This window comes from Bufo gargarizans, chromosome 4 (assembly GCF_014858855.1).
Source record: "Bufo gargarizans isolate SCDJY-AF-19 chromosome 4, ASM1485885v1, whole genome shotgun sequence".
In the NCBI taxonomy this organism is placed as follows: domain Eukaryota; kingdom Metazoa; phylum Chordata; class Amphibia; order Anura; family Bufonidae; genus Bufo; species Bufo gargarizans.
The window spans coordinates 393968085-393989521 of NC_058083.1; the positions used below are offsets into that span (position 1 = coordinate 393968085).

The following is a 21437-nucleotide window of genomic DNA, read 5'->3' on the forward strand; positions in this document are numbered from 1 at the left end:
TCCGATATATTCTCTGTCAAGGAGATCTTGGCGACCAAGATCTCCCGGGGAAAAAGATTTTTTTTGGTCGACTGGGAGGGCTGCGGTCCTGAGGAGAGGTCATGGGAGCCGGAGGAGAACATCCTGGACCGCAGTCTCATCCGCAAGTTCTTCGGTACCAAAAAGAGAGGGAGACCAAAGGGGGGGGGGGTACTGTTACGCTGAGTGCTCCGGGTCCCCTGCTGGCCGCGGAGCGCTCACAGCGTATGCCCCCAGGCAGCACTCCAGTGTCTCGGCGTGTGCGTCCTCGCTCTCTAGGGCGTGCGTGCGCCGGGACTCTTAGATTCAAAGGGCCAGTGCACCAGTGATTGGTGCCTGGTCCAAAAGGGATATTAAGGGTTAAGGTTTGTGAGAGGCAGTGCTGACTTAATTAGGCTGCACCTGTGCACTGCCCATTTATACCTTCTCCTCCCACAGCTTCCTGCCGGATCTTTGTGCCTTGTGCCTCAGAGAAAGCGTTCCACAGTGTTTGTTTGCCTTGCCTGTTGCCGAACCCGTTGCTACTGTCTACTCGCCTTAGAACCTTTGCCGCCTGCCCTGACCTGTGCTACGTCCGACTACGCTCTTGCCTTCTCCCTGTGTACCACGCCTTATCAGCTGCCAGAGAGGTCGAGTTGTTACTAGGGGACACGACCTGGTAGTTACCGCCGCAGCAAATCCATCCCGCCTTGCGGCGGGCTCTGGTGAAGACCAGTAACTGCTTAGAACCGGTCCTTTAGTACAACCCGCGCCATCGCCTCTCTGGTCCAGAGGATCCACTACCTGTCCTGCCGGTACGTGACAATAATGAAGAATCAATGATTTACTCATATCCCCAAAAATACTCCACTAAGACCGACAATTAAAGTATTCCAAAAATACTTAAACTAAGCTTACCATAAAAATCCCAATATCAAGTTTATCAAATGGAATGAGTAAAATGTTTAGTAGGGACCAACACTGGCTGATAAATAGATTAAACCCTTCAAGATGCTGTGATTTTCTATTTTGTGTTTTTGTTTTTTACTCTGTCCCTTTCTGGAGCCATAACGTTTTGTATTTTTCCATTCGCATAGCAGTATAAGGGCTTGTTTTATGGGTTTCATTTTTACAGTGTTCCCTGTGTGGTAAAACTGACCAGTTACCTTAATTCTCTGGGTCAGCACGATGAAAGCAATACCATATGTATTTAATTTTTCTTGTGTTTTAAAATAAAACATTTTGGGGGGAAAAAAATTTTTCTCTGCATTCCCATATTACGACCTCTATAACTTTTTTTATAGTTATGTCTAGAGAGCTGAGTGGGTGCTCAATTTTGGCAGAGTGATCTGTAGTTTTTATTGATACCACATTGGGCTGTGCATGACTTTTTATTCAATTCTTTCTTTTATTCTCCAAAAGAAATTCAAGAGTTAGCCTTGGATTTCTGATGTGGATTCCTTGACAAAGATATGTTGGATTTTTCGTACTTGTACATTAACCATTTAAATACACCCTTATATGGGTATTCTCAACTTTGACATTTAAGGAATATCCACATAATATGCTAATAATGCTTCATAGGTTGAGGTCTCATTGCTTCAACCCTCACCTATTAGGCCCCTTTCACACGAGCGAGTATTCCGCGCGGGTGCGAATCGTGAGTTGAACGCATTGCACCCGCACTGAATCCTGACCCATTCATTTCTATGGGGCTGTTCACATGAGCTGTGATTTTCACGCATCACTTATGCGTTGCGTGAAAATCGCAGCATGCTCCTCTTTGTGCGTTGCGGTGCGATAATTCACGCAACGCAGGCCCCATAGAAGTGAATGGGGTTGCGTGAACATCGCAAGCATCCGCAAGCAAGTGCGGATGCGGTGCGATTTTCACGCATGGGTTCTAGGTGACAGTCTATTCACTGTATTATTTTCCCTTATAACATGGTTATTATTTTCCCTTATTCCCGGTCTGTTCTTTGCTAGCTGTGGGCTTGGGCTAAAGGACCTGTGGTGATGTCAGATCACATGCTCCATCACCATGGTGATGGACCATGTGATTGGAGCATGTGATCTGACGTCACCACAGGTCATTCAGCCCAAGCCCACAGCTAGCAAAGAACAGACCGGGAACAAACTACGCGAACAAGAGGATAAGGTGAGTTAACTTTTTTTTATTTTTTTTAACCCTTCCAGCACTATTATACTATGCATTCTGTAGTCAGAATGCTATTATTTTCGCTTATAACCATGTTATAAGGGAAAATAATACAATCTTCAGAACATCAATCCCAAGCCCGAACTTCTGTGAAGAAGTTCGGGTTTGGGTACCAAACATGCGCGATTTTTCTCACACGAGTGCAAAACGCATGACAATGTTTTGCACTTGCGCGGAAAAATCGCACATTTTCCCGCAACGCACCCGCCTCTTATCCGGGCAAAAAACATGACGCCCGTGTGAAAGAGGCCTTAGGAGAAGTAGGGTTCTGTGATTTTTGGCTGACAAATGCTGTGAATCTGTGGATCTGCCAGAGGAGGGACCCATATTTATGGCATATCACATCTAAAAAGAGAATACCCCTTTAAAGGGGGTTTCCAGGAGTTCAATTTTGATGACCTTTCCTTAGGATAGGTCATCAATATCTGATCTGTAGGTGTCGAGCTTCTGGTATCCCTGTCAATCAACTATTTGAAGAGGCAGCAAGACTGGATTAATTAATTAAACTTTACAGAGTCAGGCTCTGTTCACACTGTTATCAGATTATTCTCCAATATGATGGAATAGTGCAGCATGCACTCCTTGCAGACATCACAACTGACCTTATTCAAAGACAATGGGTCTGCCGGGCACCTTTGGTATCCATTGTATGACTGATTTAGTACAGGGTTGCCGTGTTTTTGTTTTAATATTTGGCAGTCAAAACACAGGTGTAAACAAATCTTTATGAACCCCTTAGTGACCAGCCTGTTTTGGGCCTTACTGACCAAGCGTTTTTAGCTCTTTTTTCATTGTTGCCTTCCAAGAGCTATAACTTTTTTATTTTTCCGTCTATGCAGCTGTATGAGGGCTTGTTTTTTTGTGGGACACGTAGTTTTCCTTGGTATCATTTTGGGGTAAATAACCCCAATACCTTTTGTTCACTTCTTATTAAGTTTTTTTGTTGGCAACTAAGAATAAATGAGCAATTCTGGTATTTTTTGTAGTTTTTTTTGACGTTCACCGTAGGGGATAATTTACATGATATTTGTGTAGTGCAGGTAGTTATGGACACATCAAATTTTGCATTGAAAAGCGTATTTTTTATGGAAAAAGCATATTTTTTTAATATCATTTTTTTATTTAATAAATGTATTTTTTTTTACTTTTGTAATCACTTAATAGTCCTACAAGGGTACTATAAAGGGCAATCTTTTGATTGCTTCTAAAATACAATGCATTTCATTTTAATGTCAGTGCTATACCGACATTCACCAGTAGGCTGTGCCAGAGAAGCGTAGCCTGCTGGCTAACACTCAAGGCTGGCTTGGGACCTATACCAGATCCCAGCCAGCCTATGCATACATCGACACCCCGAGAGTGCATTTGCAGGGTGCTGATGGGAGACAGAGGGAGTCCACTCCCTCTGTCACAACTTACATGCGTTGGGTGCCATTGCCCAAGGCTTGTAAAGGGTTAAACCGCCCAGATTGGGTTGTTAGACCAGGTGTGCGTCTTTCATGTGAGAGGAGAGTCCCTGCTCTCCGCTGCACAGGAAACCCCTGCAGTGCTTAGACCGGGCCACCATGAAAAGGCAGCGGCCCAACCTAAGGCCCCTTGGTGACCAGTGTATTGGTGGTCACTAATGGGTTAAGATAGCGATAGATAGATAGATAGATAGATAGATAGATAGATAGATAAAAATACAAACAGGCAGCACACTCAAATAAAAAAAAATATATATATTTATTCACCCATGTGGATGCAACGTTTCAGCTAAACATTAAAACCTTTCTCAAGCCAACGTTGCGTCCACATGGGTGAATAAAACATTTTTTTTTATTCATTTGAGTGTGCTGCTGTTTGCATTTTTTACTTTTGGGCAATAGTCTAGTCCCATTAGGCTTGCACCTCTTGATTTTTTTTTTGTCTTTTGCTCTGGTGCTGCCATTTTCTGTTTCATTAGATAGATAGACGAGTCCCAGGAGTAAGCAGCACTAAACATGAGCTCCTGAGTTTTCACCAATTTAAACCTTGTAATGAGCAACCGGTAAGACAAAACCTGGAAAATACTGACTCCATGGATGAGAGAAACAAGGAGGACTCCATGTCTCCGAAAATAAGGACAAAGAAGGATAAAAAAAGGACTTTATTGATCAGACAAGAACTCTACCTATAACACAGACTACAAGCAACAGGGGGCATCAGACAGAGCTGATCATCTGAAAACTACAATTCAGAAAATGATAATTTAGAAAAAGAAAGCTCCAAGAATGTAACTGACCATAGGATAGAGCTGGAGACTGTAGCCTCAGACAGCAGGGGGTCAGACATCCAGGAGATCACATACTGTGAAGGCCAGAGAAGCAATCAAGCGAGAAGAGCCATAAAACATGCCAAAATTAGAGAAAGACCAGAAACTCTTTTCAGTGATTTTACCTTGAAGGAAGAAGAAAAGAGAAAAACGAATGTGCTTCACTATAACAAGCAGCCCACTGCCTGGCACACAGCCCTATGCAGACAGATAAGGGCCGACAGATCAGGGTAAAAAAACCCACAAAATGACAATGACTTGTGCAATAATGGAACCATAGTTATCCAGGGAACTGAGGACAACCTTGGCCAGTTTGAAGATATCTTCCCTCCCTAGAGACCCTCAGAGATTGCTTGTCTCAGCTAGAAAGAGAGTTTATAAACTTTCAAGAGAAGCTTTTATAGAAATTCTGGTGACAAAAATGCAAATGACCAAGTAACTGAAGAGATAACCAGACTGAAGTGTGAACAGGCCTCAGCCCTGCAGAGGTAAATTACAAAAACAGAAGCAAGAAAACACAGAACTGAGACGAGAGATTGAAAAACTGAAATCCCAGACTTATACCTTAATCAAAGAGAGGAACCCAGGGAAAGAAGGGTGTGAGAACCAAATGAAAGCCAGCAGCCAACAATATATCAACTAACTGCAAATGATTTATAACAGAAAATAAGAGCAAATAAAAGAACAGTAGAGTAATAAAAGGGGGGCCAAAGCTGACAACCCCAAGTACACAACCACAATAGATCCCAACAACAGAGCCAACCATTACCAGAAACCCAACACAGCAGGTTCCTACAAGACACCTGAGCAGCAGGCAGGACACGAACATGAGCAGTAAGCCACCGTGTCCTGATACTGTTCTGATTATAGACTCCAAAGGTAAATACTTGGATGCAAAGCGACTTTTCCCAGGAAAAAGAGTCAGTAAAATCCGCTGCTCTACTATCGAACAAGCAACAATCATCATCAATAATCCATATTTCACCAAACCCAACCACATTATCATACACACAGGCACCAATAACCTCCAGGACCAACACCAGCAGATAGCAGGACAGCTGAACCAGCTAGCAGGGACCGCACAACAGAAGTTCCCCAGCTGTAAAGTCACCCTGTCATCTCTGCTCCCAAGAAAGGACATCCCTGAACACATCACCCAGAGCATCAACACAGATCTGTCAGCTAAAATCAGCTCCATGCCAGACATCACCCTGGCACAACACCCCTCCATAAACCATCATCACCTATATGACAATAAACACCTGAATAACCAAGGATTTAGCCTTATAGCCAAAGAATTTTAAGACATAGTGCTCAACAGAGACCCCCGGCCCAGATCCCACATAAGACAAAAATCTTATGAAAAGTCACCAACAACAAATAGACCTGAAACCTCATACCCTCCTCAACAAACTGGAAATGGTGACCTTTACCCAAAATTTGGCCATAAGAGGCACAAACCATGGAGGAATCCACCTGCCTCACATAGAGTAATGCAGGGCAGAAACATTGAGGAGATAAAGACCCTGCTCAGCACTCTATGCAGAACACTGACTGGACCAAACTGCTACAACATGGCCACCAGTCAAGAATCCAGCTTGTCCTATGCAGGGCAGCTCATTACAAGGTATACGGACAAACTATTACATCTCTTATTGTCAGCAGCTGGAACATTCAGGACCTGAACGCTTCAGCCGTCGGATGTAAGACGCATGATCCAAACTTTACCCAAAGACTAAGGCTACTTTCAAACCTGCGTTAGGTGCGGATCCGTCTGGTATCTGCACAGACAGATCCGCACCTATAATGCAAACGCTTGTATCCGTTCAGAGCGCATACGTTTGCATTATTCTTTAAAAAAAAGTCTAAGTCAAAACGGATCCGTCCCCATTGACTTACATTGTAAGTCAGGACGGATCCGTTTGGCTCCGCATTTCCAGGCAGACACCAAAACGCTGCAAGCAGCGTATCTAGAGCGGAAACTGATGCATTCTGAACGGATCCTTATCCATTCAGAATGCATTGGGGCTGAACTGATCCGTTTTGAACCGTTTGCGAGATCCCTGAAACGGATCTCACAAACGGAATTCAAAACACCAGTGTGAAAGTAGCCTAAAAAACACCCCTCAGCAGCTTCCTCACCCAGCACAACCTCCTAAGCAGAAGCCAAGCAGGCTTCATGCCAATCCACCGTACCACATCTACACCCTGCAGAGCCTCATCAAGAGTCATGTCCACAATACAAAGCATGGAAAGATCTATGCCTGTTTTGTAGACTTTGTGGACTTTAAGAAAACCTTTGACTCAGTGTGGCACCTGGGCCTATTCCTGAAATCTCTTGAAAGTGGAATAGGAGGAAAAACATATGATGTAATCAGAAGTTCCTACACTGAGAACAGATGCAGCGTGAAGGTAAATGGGAGGAGAATTGCTTATTTCCGGCAGAGCTGAGGAGTCAGACAGGGCTGCAGCCTCAGTCCAACCCTGTTTAACATCTATATCAATAAGCTGGCGGTGGCTCTGGAGTCCTCCACAGCATCTGGTCTCACCCTCCATGACACCGAGGTGAAATGTCTTCTTTATGCAGATGATCTTCTGCTACTATCGCCAACTGAGAAAGGTTCCAAAGCAAATCCTGCAGAAGTTCAGTAGCACGTGGGCACTGCCCATCAATCCAAAGAAAACCAACATCATGGTGTTTCTAGAAAAGAAACCGGAAGGCAGCCAGGCGTCCTCCGTTCCTGCTAAACAACTGTCCACTTTCAGAAACTGACAGCTACACCTACCTGGGCCTAGAAATCAGCCAATCAGGGAGTTTTAAGAAAGCAATTTACACACTGAAAGACAAGGCAAGCAAAACCTTCTATGCCATCAGAAGGCATCTGTATCATCTTAAGGCACCAGTGACCGTCTGTCTTAAAATCCTTGACACCATCATCACCCCAATCCTCCTGTATGGCAGTGAAGTCTGGGGCCCAGACATATACCCAGACTGGGCAAAGTGGGACTCTGGGCCAACAGAACTATTCCACCTAGAACTCTGCGAACACTTTCTCCAGGTTCACAGGAGCTTCTCAAACAGCGCCTTTTGAGCAGAACTGGGCAGATTCCCACTTTATTTTGCTGTCCAGAAGAGGGTGCTAGCATTCAGAGCCCATCTACATAGCAGCAGTCCTAGCTCCTACCATCACAAAGCCTTGCTACACCAAGAAGCCCCAGAAAAACAAAGCACCCTGCAACAAGTCACCCAAAACCAGCCTGCCCAAGTCACCAACCAATACAGCCTGGCAAAGGGGGAAATCCAGAGGATGATACACAAGGGTAAAGAGGAGCATATTAACGTCTGGAGGAACGACATACAAACATCACAGAATCTGACAGTATACCAGAGCCTGCAGAGGGAGTACAAATTTGCCCCATATCTAAAGAAACTGCCCAATCCAAGAGACCAACAGATCCTGAGCCGCTACAGACTGAGCGCCCACATCCTGCTCATTGAATCCAGACTGTGCCAGCAGTGCGACCATGAGGCCGTGGAGGATGAGGCTCATTTCCTGCTATGGTGCCCCAAATACTCAGCAGTGAGGGATTCTCACTTCAGGAGACTGTCTGATCTCTGCCCAGACTTCACCTCCATGGAGGAGGAGGAAAGACTCTCCATACTGCTGGGGGAAGAGGAGAATACAGCGGCCATAGCAGCACAATATATTGCTGCCTGCCATGGACTGAGCAGAGCCTGATATACCATGGACTCCTATATCCCCACCCTGGATGTGTCCCCACCTCCCAACCCTACCCAATTATTTACGACTTGGTTTGGCAATGCTAAAATGTATTTAGTCCTGCCAATAAAGCTGATTTGATTTGATTTGATAGATAGGAGATAGCTACATATGAGATAGATAATAGATAGATATGAGATAGCTACATATGAGATAGATAGGATAGATAGATAGATATGAGATAATTACATATCAGATAGATAGATAGATAGATAGATAGATATGAGAAAGCTACATATGAGATAGATAGGATAGATAGAGAGATATGAGATAACTACATATGAGATAGATAGGATGGATAGAGAGATATGACATAACTACATATAAGATAGATAGAGAGTGTGGGGATTTGCTCTGGTAGACAGGCTTGCGGATGCAGTATAGAGGCAACGCCATGTCTTTAACTTAAACAGTTCGGTGTTTATTCACATATAAGGATAAGCAAAACAAAAAGTCAGTTTCAAGAAAAACAGTCACCTTGAGTCTGGTGTTTGATCACACCATGCAGCAATGCAGAAGTCCTTGAAAACCAGATGCTCTCATAAGAAATATCTCGGTCAAACTTTGTATAAAAAAATGGGAAAAGTTGTCTTTTGCCGAGATATTTCTCTCACCCAGCATGGGTATATGTAAAATGACACCCCAAAACACATTGCCCAACTTCTCCTGAGTACGGAGATACCACATGTGTGACACTTTTTTGCAGCCTAGGTGGGCAAAGGGGCCCACATTCCAAAGAGCACCTTTAGGATTTCACAGGGCATTTTTTACACATTTTGATTTCAAACTACTTCTCACACATTAGGGCCCCTAAAATGCCAGGGCAGTATAAATACCCCACAAGTGACCCTATTTTGGAAAGAAGACACCCCAAGGTATTTTGTGATGGGCATAGTGAGTTCATTGAAGTTTTTATTTTTTGTCACAAGTTAGTGGAATATGAGACTTTGTAAGAAAAAAAAATCATCATTTTCCGCTAACTTGTGACAAAAAATAAAAAATTTGAGGAACTCACCATGCCCCTCACGGAATACCTTGGGGTGTCTTATTTTCAAAATGGGGTCACTTGTGGGGTAGTTATACTGCCCTGGCATTTTAGGGGCCCTAATGCGTAAGAAGTAGTTTGAAATCAAAATGTGTAAAAAATGCCATGTGAAATCCTAAAGGTGCTCTTTGAAATGTGGGCCCCTTTGCCCACCTAGGCTGCAAAAATGTGTCACACATGTGGTATCGCCGTACTCAGGAGAAGTTGGGCAATGTGGTTTGGGGTGTCATTTTACATATACCCATGCTGGATGAGAAAAATATCTCGGCAAAAGACAACTTTTCCCATTTTTTTATACAAAGTTGGCATTTGACCGAGATATTTATCTCACCCAGCATGGGTATATGTAAAATGACACCCCAAAACACATTGCCCAACTTCTCCTGAGTACGGCGATACCAGATGTGTGACACTTTTTTGCAGCCTAGATGCGCAAAGGGGCCCAAATTCCTTTTAGGAGGGCATTTTTAGACATTTGGATCCCAGACTTCTTCTCACGCTTTAGGGCCCCTAAAATGCCAGGGCAGTATAAATACCCCACATGTGACCCCATTTTGGAAAGAAGACACCCCAAGGTATTCAATGAGGGGCATGGCGAGTTCATAGAAAAAAAAATTTGTGCACAAGTTAGCGGAAATTGATTATTATTTTTTTTCTCACAAAGTTTCCCTTTCCGCTAACTTGAGACTAAAAATTCTATCTTTTTTGGACTCAATATGCCCCTCACGGAATACCTTGGGGTATCTTCTTTCCGAAATGGGGTCACATGTGGGGTATTTATACTGCCCTGGCATTTTAGGGGCCCTAAAGCGTGAGAAGAAGTCTGGAATATAAATGTCTAAAAAAAATTACGCATTTGGATTCCGTGAGGGGTATGGTGAGTTCATGTGAGATTTAATTTTTGGACACAAGTTAGTGGAATATGAGACTTTGTAACAAAAAACAAAAAACAAAAAAATAAAATAAAAATCAATTTCCGCTAACTTGTGCCCCAAAAATGTCTGAATGGATCCTTACAGGGGGGCGATCACCCCCTGTAAGGCTCCATTCAGACGTCCGTATGTGTTTTGCGGATCCGTGGATACGTAAAACACATACGGACGTCTGAATGGAGCCTTACAGGGGGGTGATCAATGACAGGGGGGTGATCAATGACAGGGGGGTGATCAGGGAGTCTATATGGGGTGATCAGGGGCTAATAAGGGGTTAATAAGTGACAGGGGGGGTGTAGTGTAGTGTGGTGCTTGGTGCTACTTATTACAGAGCTGCCTGTGTCCTCTGATGGTCGATCCAAGCAAAAGGGACCACCAGAGGACCAGGTAGCAGGTATATTAGACGCTGTTATCAAAACAGCATCTAATATACCTGTTAGGGGTTACAAAAATCGCATCTACAGCCTGCCAGCGAACGATCGCCGCTGGCAGGCTGTAGATCCACTCGCTTACCTGCCGATCCTGTGAATGCGCGCGCCTGTGTGCGCGTGTTCACAGGAAATCTCGGGTCTCGCGAGATGACGCATAGATGCGTGACTGTGCCTGAGACAGCCGCCTCCGGAACGCGATCCTGCGTTAGGCGGTCCGGAGGCGGTTAAAAATCCGGAATCCGTTTTTTGTGTAGAAAGCCTGTGGATTTTTTGACTTTTCCATCATTTGGGGAGCTGATGGGCTCCTTATCTCCTCTCACTGACATTATTAACACTCATTATAAGAGTGTGGCTTAAATAAATGTTTATGACCACTTGGTAGTTTAGAGATAAGGGTGATTAGATGACCAGCACAAAGCGAGAGTTAAAGCACTAGTCGCCCAGTTAGAAAACCACTTAAGCCTTTGTGAATATGGCTGAATATTTTTAATGATAGCCAAAAATAAGTAAAATGCAATCATAAAAATTGCCTCCAAAAGTGTACATAGCCTTTAAGTCCATATGGTTATTTGCATTGTATTTAATTAATTTCCTCTGCCAGGCCCATATCGCCCCCTTTTATCAAGGTATCATATTTGTTAAGTGCTATCATTTATTTATCAAGTACAATATTTGTGCGCAGTTTGCAATATAGCAGGTACATTAACAAGGAAGCAACAGGCACAACATTAAGGGCAGAAGTAGGATGTAGAGTTTTTGTGAAAGTAGAATATAAATGAAAAGTAAAGCCAAATATGCATTGGCAACAAACTGTACAAACTGGGAAATGTGGCTGGAAGAAGTTGTCATGGCAGTCTGGGTCAGACAGAGAAGAAAAGGGAAAGTAACATTCTCCAATCAGAGATGACATCATCTGTGAGTCAAAATTTTTTCATTATTGTGTCTAAAATATAGCCGAGTAGACAGAATTGTTTACAATGTTCAAAGGGGTTGTCTTACCAGATTCAAATTTATTTAAATGTGTTTGAAATACAAATTGATAAAGTAAACTAATAAAACCTTAATTGTGATAATGACCTAGATGTCCTGATTCAGGGTTGTTCTGCTCCATGTTCTAATTTGCTCTGACACAAAAAGGAAACTTCCTCCATTTCTGTGCCGGCACATGAGTAGTGTATTGCTTGAAGGGGGCTGGCTGTCTGGCTCAGTGTAATTGCTAAGCCAGCCCCCCATGTCAAACCTGATGCAGAGAAGGGGGCTGGCTTAGCTATTGCACTCAGCCAGACAGCCACCCCTCTTCAAGCATGTCATTAGTAATGTGACAACACAGACAGGAGGAATACTCCTTTTCTGTGTCAGAACCAACTCGGAAGTGGGGCGGGTTGGTGCTGAAGTTGGGATGGTGAGGCAGTTATTATAATGAAAGTATGAACGAATGTTTTATAACTTTGAATTTCCAGCATATTAAAAAAACGTTTTAGCTGGCAGATCCACCGGTTAAGGAGACTGTGAAGACTGTTTAAGATAATCAACAAATGTGAGTTGGGGGTTCACTCATGAAACCTTTGACTGAGACTACCATTGTATTAAAAGAACCTTGCCCTGCCTGAACAGGAACCAGGGGGCTCAGAAGTTTACAGATTTCAGTTTAACTTGCAGACCATTTGGTACTAGAGTCTACCACTTATTTAGGATTTTCTCAGAAAGAAGTTGTCCATGATATGACTGGTGTCCACAATGAATACAACAAAACTTTCAATTAGTGTTGAGCGAAGTGAGCTTTGGATGCTTCACCCGAAGTCGCTTCATTCAAAACTCCAGAATAAAACTGTACGGAGATTCGTCTCCGTACAGTATTAGAATGTATGGGCTCCGATGAACCGAAGTAAGTTATTCGCTTAAAGTGAAAAACCACTTTAAAACTTGAAACCGAACTTAATTTCTGTTCCGAGGTACTAGTCGGAACCGAAGCTACCGAAGTTATTCAACAAAGTTACACGCAACTTGGAGAATAACTTAGGCTACTTTCACACTAGCATTTTAGTTTTCCAGTATTGAGATCCGTCATAGGACCTCAATACCGGAGAAAAACGCAGTTTTGTCCCCATTATTTGTCAATGGGGACAAAACTGAACAGAACGGTCCAAAATGCATTCTGTTCCGTTTAGTTGCGTTCCCATACCAGAGAGAAAACCGCAACATGTTGTAGTTTGCTTTCCGTCCTAGGATGCGGAGCAAGACGGATCCGGCATGACCCCCAATGCAAGTCAATGGGGACGGATCTGTTTTCTCTGCCACAATCTGCCACAATAGAAACCGGATCCGTCCCCAATTGACTTTCAATGGAGTTCATGACGGATACGCCTTGGCTATGTTAAAGATAATACAACCGGATCCGTTCATAGCGGATGCAGATGGTTGTATTATCAGTAATGAACCCTGCCGGATCCAGTAAAAACGCTAGTATGAAAGTAGCCTTACTTCGGTTCATCGGAGCCCATACATTCTAATTAATCTCCGTACAGTATTATTCCGAAGTTTAGAACGAAGCGACTTCGCTCAACACTACTTTCAATGCAATTAAAAATGCACAAGCGCATCTTTTGGGTGATGGAGTTGGAGTTGGATGATGAATCAAAATAATATCCTCTATTGGTCAGCAATTGTGTTTAATCACTTAAAGGGATTATGTCATGATTGATGTAAAAAATTAAAATCAGACACCATATAGTACATCACAATTTCTTTATAATAAAGCTAGAACCAGCCTTATAGCTCATATCGAATCAGAGACCTCCCCATTCATTGCACCGATTATTTTGCAAGATTCCCTACAGGCTGGAAGCTCAGAGGACATGTCCTTTCTTCTGCCGTTCTTTCCCTGTAACAGCCTCAGCTTCCAACAGTAGATATGACTTGCGACAGCTGAAGATTTAACGTGGATGAATCACATTATTGCGACACGAATAAGGGATTTCACGATGACATAATTTACATAAAGTAATTGGAGCATAAGGCTAAAAATGAGAAGTTCCTCAAAATAATAACATCGACAATAATGATAGTCACATGCATTTCACACGTCAGGTGCTCCCTGAAGGATCTGTGATTCTAAAGCCTTTTCTCGCCTGCTGTGGTGTTTTGCAGCATAACGTCGTGTTGTGCCACCGCTCAGGCCATGACTATCTAAAAATAAAATAATCTTTAACAACAAAAAAAAAAAAATCTAAAAATGTTGACCTCCTGGCAAAGTCTGCAGTTAGATTTACCAGAGGAGGGGCATGTGACTTGGTAAGACACAGCACAAGCTCAAAGGAAACAGCTGCTCATTTCATACATTAGCACTTGGCAAGTGAGCAAGAAGCTGGGATGTTTGTGGAATACCTCCGCACTGAGCATTACCGTAAGTAACCCAGGCATTTTCCTATTGTTTTGTCCTGTGATGGTGGCACTCTTTCTGTTCCTGTCCACACAATCCTTCAGAACATTGCAGCCACAATCAAATAAATGTGCAACGGGCAGATCCGTCTTGTATATGATTGCTATGCATTTGTTTTTTGTTTTTTTGTTTTTTTTGGTTGTGAATTAAAGTGACAAAAGGATGCGATTCTCCAGTACGCGACCACAAACTATTTTTAGTGGATTTTGCATCTAATTTTAGCACCCCCTCCTCCTCCGGCGTAGTTTGAGAACTTTGCATCACAAACTTTTACTTTTTCTTATCTGTGCTGGCATAGGCAATGACTGCCAACTGCTTAGTTCAGGCTTACATCTGGAAAGCAGGATCTATGTGAAGTAGGCTTAGGTCGGCTCGCAGTACCTCTGGGCTGCTTACAACACTGTGTACATTCTTAACAAGTCATGAGTTTTTTTGTCTGCTAATCATGCTGGATACCAAGCGCTTGAGGCTGTCTCATGATTGTGCTTACAAATACGTTGCCATTCCATGTATTGCTCATAAAAAAGGGAAATAGAAATTCAATTGTGTTTTATTTATTTATTTATATAATTTTACACGGACTATATATATACCTATATTATACCTATGTTATATATATATATATATATATATATCTTATATCATACGTATACTGTGTGTATAGGACTGAACAAAAGTCGCAGTATGGTTCTTTGCACCTGTGTACCGGCTCCTCCCGTGCTTCTGTATTTCTGCCACTTGAGAATTAAAGATCACGTATTAAGATGATGTTACTATTTTAGTCCATACTGTGAGCACTAGAGGTTTTCACAGCAAGTTAGCATCAACACATGGCCTGGAAAGCAATGCAGTGTAAATTCATTTACATTGTTACTGTATTTCTTAGCCAATTAGTAGTGCTGAGTAAACCTTTTGCTAAGTATTAGCCGTGAACTGTGAGCACTTAATAAAAGCATTTAAAGCATTCTGTATTATTAAAGGGAACCATTAATCTCCTGCTCTCCTCGCCCATCTGCTGATGATTGGCAGTTCTCCTAGAGAGAAGGGGAGAATACTAGGTAGAAGACTGACAGTCATCGGCAGGGAGAGCAGGAGAGCAGGAATAGCCATGACTTTTCTCCGGTAGATTTGACTCTTTTCGAGGCCTGGGCTGCAATGATTAAGATGCTGGTTCTCGGCAACCACTTACTTTTAGCTGATGTGTGACACACCTCTGACATCAGCATTTCTGTCACTACTTTATACTGCCCTCAGTGAGGTTAGCATAAAGCTGATGACAGGTTCCCTTTAAATCCTATGTGCATAACCCGTTCCCGAACAATGCATGTAGTCATAAGGATAGAGAATCTTCTATACCAGTGTATAAGGAGGTGGCATATAAATAACCTCCCCCCCCATCATATTAGCCTCACTCCTTAAGAAATAAAAGGGGTTGTCCAATCCAAAATAATAATACAAATAATGGTAAAGGCATGGGAAAGTATTAAAATGACAAAAAAAATTATACTCACTTCGCCCCTAAACAGCTGTTCCGATCCTCACCACTGCTGCAGCCATGAAGATATGGTTTTGGCTGCAGCAATGATGTGCCATATATCACATGTGACTGCTGTAGCCAATCACTAGCCTCAACAGTATACAACATAAGACCACTGGGGCCAGTTAGATGTAACAGTCACGTGTGGCATATGGGCACATCTTCACTGCAGTCATGTAAACAAAGACTGAGAGGATTGGAATAGCGGTGCTGGGACAGAGGGGGTTCGGAACAGCGAGTTAAAGGTTTCTTATTAGTATTTTAATACTTTGATTTGCCTTTCACAACCGCTTTCATTTTATCATACAAAGCGTTTAAGGCCCCCGTACACATTGGTGTATTGTCAGCAGCGTTGTCGGCAGGTTCGGCCAATACTCCTGACAGATGATATTGAGGGAGAGAAGGTTTAGACAAAATAAATATTTTCCCCTGATCCTTTTGTTCTCCTGGGAGATAATTTGCCACTAGAGGTGTCTGGCAGCGGTTTTGTCTGCTATTCCCATTGAATACACATACATGTTCGGGGAAGCCGGAAGGGAGTAGGGAGTAATGACAACATACACTGCTCAGATAATTCCAATATACTGTACACCGACCAACTGCAGCTCTTAAGTCTATACATAAAACGGCAATCTAATAACATTATTATATCAGTGTTAAATACTATGCATATAAATGGGTACTGACCATAGCAGCCAATCACAGCTTGGCTTTTATTGTTTGATCTGTACTGGAAAAATGGACACTACGTTGTGATTGGTTGCTATGGGTAAGTAGACTAGATAAGGTGAGAGTCTTGATAAAATAAGCCCTATACACAGTGTTTGCTCACATGTGTGTTGTTTCCTCGGTTTACCTTCCCCTATAGTAATATTACCAGTATTAGGTAATATTCACATCTGCAGCTGAGGTTCCTCCAGGGGCCTCCATGCAGATTTCGTTAAAAAAAAGCAGGGTGACTTACTAATTATGCAGAGGTATTATTTTAGGCAGAATAGAGAAAACTATAACGGAAATCCAACTGACCCCACTATAGTCAATTGGGTCCATCAGGCATGGTTGGGGTGCAGCATATGCTGGTTCTGGTGCTTCCATTTATTTATTTTTTATTGTTTTACTGGTTTTCTATTGGAAGAGAAAACCTGTAAAGCGCAACATATTTGGACCAAGCTTTACACTCAGTAGCAGCATTGGTTTTATTGGTTGAGGGCCACTTCACATATATCAGTTGTGCCCTGCTATATGTGCACAGGTCCAGCTTCCATACACGGATACCATCTGACAGAAAAATGAAACATGCAGCGTTTTTCTGTCTGGTACTGTTTGACATCCGGCGTCATGATGGATGCGCTGGATGTATGTGAACTATCCCATAGAAAACTATGGGATCAGTTCTGGTTTCTTCTCCCCTCCGCACCATACCATAAGGGGAACTGAGCTGGATCACCTGATATATGTGAAGTGGGCCTTAGCTTGCTACAAAGTCACTATTGTTATTTTTACTGTCTGCAATTTTTTTTTATAATTAAACATTTCTATTAAAAATTATCTTGTTTAATTTGATACAAAAAAGGAAATGTTCAAAGGTTTAAAGGGTAGGTCCAAAGGAAACCATGACCCAGGGGTCCTTTTGAACGAGGGCTGCTGCACATATCTCATGTGACTGCGCATTTCAACAAAGTTACTGAGTGAAATATCTAGTCACTAGATTCTAGGGTGAATACTATAATCAAAAGCCAAGAATAGTAGATATTGTCAGTACACTTTTATTGCCTAGTTAGGCTGAAAGGGTGTAAGGCAGGCATCCTCAAACTGCGGCCCTCCAGCTGTTGTAAAACTACAACTCCCACAATGCTCTGCTGTAGGCTGATACCTGTAGGCTGTTCGGGCATGCTGGGAGTTGTAGTTTTGCAACAGCTGGAGGGCCGCAGTTTGAGGATGCCCGTTGTAATGGATGTCTGGCATAAGGATCCATTACTGGGCCTAAGTGCATTCATTTTTGTATTTACTTTTCAAGTGGATGTTTAATGCTTACCCCAAATGTCATTGCTGATAGTATGTTAAACTTAGTGTTTAAAGAGGTTGTGAAAGAATTGGGGGGGGGGGGGGAGGCTATAAAGGATAGATTACTTACATGCTTCCCGGCGCCAGCTCCCCGCTCCTTCTCCTCCAGACCTATGATGCTCCTCTGGGCTCCCTCGATGTCAACATTCGGTTTGACATCATCGCAGCCAATCTCTGGCCGTGGCTGAGACCGGATCCCCTTGCATCATGTGACCATTTGTAATGACAAAAGGGGGGCCAGTGAATGCTGCGGCCAGTGATTGGCAGCGGAGATATCAAATGTTGACATCGAGGGAGCCCAAAGAAGAATCGCAGGCCTGGCGGAGAAGGAGCAGGGAGTCGGCATCAGGAAGCAGGTAAGTCATTGTTCCTTTACAATTCCAGCCAAGTGTATGTGGGGGGCTTGCCAAAATCCCCTCATCATTATTGCTTTAAGTGTACCTGCACTTTGAAAAAACTCAAGATATATCACAGCGACTTATTGATCCGTGAAGTGGATCTGTCACCCCTACCAATCGCTAGAATGAGAAGAAAGAAGCGCTGACACAGAGTGCTCTCTCGCCTCACTGCAGGAGACGGAATCGAGACGGACTCATAGACTTCCTACTGAGCCCTTCTGCTGCAGTGAGGAGAGAAAGCGCGATATGTGAATACTTCTCTCTCCTCGTTCTAGCGATCGTTGAGGGTCTCAGTACTCAAACCCTGGCCCGACCAATCAAAAACTTTGATATGATGCTATGACATATGAAGAGTTTACGTGCTTCAATAATGTGTAGTTGAGCTTACAATAGTCTCAACATGTGAATACTTGAATACTTACCTGGGATCCATCAGAACAACTAAAGCCTAAGGAATTAGAAAACAAAAACCTATCTGCAAGTGTATGAGTACAGCACTTGGCTATCTCCATCAGTCCCACAGACCCTGAATGGACCAGGTGACCATGCGTAACCATCAGTGTATTCAAACTCCTCTAGAATAGGGGTCTCGGTTTTACTGATGGCTTCAATGGTCTTTTTTTAATGACTGATTTCATGTTCCTGTGGATAGGTGATAAATGTGTTTTTTGTGGGATAACCCAGACATTTTTTTATGTTATCAGCTATCTCATGGGAAAAGGCTAAACACAGGATGCTTCCATTAGGATTAATAGACAGGAAGTTTGCGATGTGTAGTCAAATACCTCCTCTTGCAAGTTTACCTTTATCTTTTCTATCTTCAGTTGTAATAGGCTTAAGAAACTCTTATATGTTATTACTGTCTCTGTGACAGTCAATATGTAAGGTTAGAATTACTGTCTTTCTTGCCATTAGCACAAATATATTTTTCTTAACATGAAATGAATTAAAGAGATTGTGACAAGATGATTCCTTCTCTAAATATTGCTGTCCCTTCGATCAGCTGATCATCGTAGGTTTGGATTCTGGACCCCTTGGAAGTCAGCGGATTGCTGCAGGTCCAAATCAAGGAACCCCTGGTGATTAGCCGTTATTTCCAGGGAAAGCTCTGGCCGCCTAAAAGCTGCTGTATGGGAAATGCAGTATTACATTCTGGCTGTTCAAATGAATGGCTGGCTATGTAATACATGGATGAGCAAGGTCCTGCCCTGCTAGAGCTTCAGATACTTAGTGGCTACCCATTGTGGTAATTTATAAGTGGTCAATCACCGTTTGCTTGGTTGCGTTCCTCTTCATCTAGAGGAAGCCTGTGACTGAGCTACCATTTATTTGTGACATCACTGTTAAGTGCGTAATTGCATTTTTAGATCATAGAACATGTAGCACAACCACGGAGAGGAGGCAACCTTGTATTACTACTGAAAAAGAGAGAAGCATTTTGGATCAAAAGGCTTCAAAAACTGGATCCTATGGACCTGAACCGAGAATACGGAATTACATTTTTTTATTTTTTTTTATAAAAGTTTTTTGATTTACTTTTCTATTTGGATCATGAACTGTATATGTATATTTCATTTACAGCTGCAACATTGAATTTGAATTGGATTCCATAGTTTCCGGCAATAGGAAAAGATATGTGGACTGTTCTGTGGAGATTATCTCTGCTTTGTATATAGTTGTAACCATGGTAATATAATGTCATCAACTGGTGCCGGGCGGGTTATTTGAATGGTTTCATTTCACTTTAGGAGTATCTATGTTTGGAAATGGCTTGTGCCTGAGCAGAAAAGCGTCACATGTATTCACACCGATGTGATAATGAAGTGACAAGTTGGAAGGTAGTGCCGCTCTCTTTTGCACTCTCAGGCACACAGAGTCAACCTATATGTTAATCCCTATAGGCAGTCATTTCAGTTTGGGATTACTGACAAAAAGTCCTGTAAAAAGTCTGCACCATTATAACTCTCATGCTTGAAATTATTTGCTTTCTACAAATTAGGGGATCATCTGAGTATAAAAACCAGACAGTAGGACACATACATGCAGACAATATACAGTACATACAGTATCAAAAGTACGTGCACCCCTCACATTTTTGTAAATATTTTATTATATCTTTTAATGTGACAGCACTAAAGATATGACACTTTGATACAATGTAAAGTAATCAGTGTACAGCTTGTATAACAATGTAAATTTGGGGTGACCTCAAGATAACTCAACACGCAGCCAATAATGTCTAAACTGTTGGCAACAAAAGTGAGTACACCCCTAAGTGAAAATGGCCAAATTGTGCCCAAAGTGTCAATATTTAGTGTGGCCACCATTGTTTTCCCTCACTGCCCCAACGCTCTTGGGTATGGAGTTCACTAGAGCTTCTCAGGTTGCCAGTGAAATCCTCTCCCACTCCTCCATGACAACATCACAGAGCTGGTGGATGTTAGAGACCTTGCGTTCCTCCACCTTCTGTTTGAGGATGCCCCACAGATGCTCAATAGGGTTTACGTCTGCTTGGCCAGTCCAGCACCCAGCACCTTTACCGTCATTTTTTTTAGCAAGGCAGTGGTCATCTTGGAAGTATGTTTGGGGTTGTTATCATGTTGGAATACTGCCCTGCGGCCCAGTTTCTGAAGGGAGGGGATCCTGCTTTGCTTTAGTATTTCACAGTAAATGTTGGCATTCATGGTTCCCTCAATGAATTGTAGCTCCCCACAGCCGGCAGCACTCATGCAGCCGCAAACCATGACACTCACCACCATACTTCACTGTAGGCAAGACACAATTGTCTTTGTACTCCTCATCTGGTTGCTGCCACACATGCTTGACACCATCTGAACCAAATAAGTTTATCTTGGTCTCATCAGACCACAGGACATGGTTCCTTAGCCTGCTTGCCTTCAGCAAACTGTGGTCTTTTTTGTGTATCATCTTTAGAAGAGGCTTCCTTCTGGGACGAAAGCCATGCAGACCAATTTGATGCAGTGTGCGAAGTATGGTCTGAGCACTGACAGTGTGCCTAGCCTTTCAGGTCAGCTAAGCACCTGTTAGTTGGTCTGTGAAGGTTCTTATTGATCCAGGTCATGGTATATCTGTAAAGAATAAATCAAGGCTACTGGACTTACTGTAGATTTCTTGAAAACTTACAACAAGCTTTCTCAATTCTGAGTGACTGTACAAGAATTCTCTGGGAATAAATATGTAACTGAATCAACATCTGTTAATTATACCCAGCATGGGGTTCAAGATCATTATACCCAGCTTGGGGTCAAAGGTGTTGATTCCATTATCTTAACTGGAGTCA

General features: G+C 42.7%; 1 protein-coding gene across 3 annotated transcripts in view; it reads left to right on the forward strand.

The window, feature by feature from the left end:
* RASGRP3 (RAS guanyl releasing protein 3) overlaps positions 1–21437 on the forward strand; it is a 159576-nt gene that overhangs the window by 33370 nt on the left and 104769 nt on the right. For 2 of the 3 annotated variants that reach the window (XM_044291470.1, XM_044291473.1), the window contains exon 1: positions 13889–14101. The exons of the other annotated variant lie outside the window; for it this stretch is intronic. Coding sequence is in view for 1 of the 2 variants with exons in the window: in XM_044291473.1 (XP_044147408.1) it covers positions 14068–14101 (34 nt within the window). In the remaining variant the exon portion in view is untranslated. Of the gene's footprint in view, positions 1–13888; positions 14102–21437 lie in introns of those variants that run through there. 3 annotated transcript variants of the gene reach the window in all.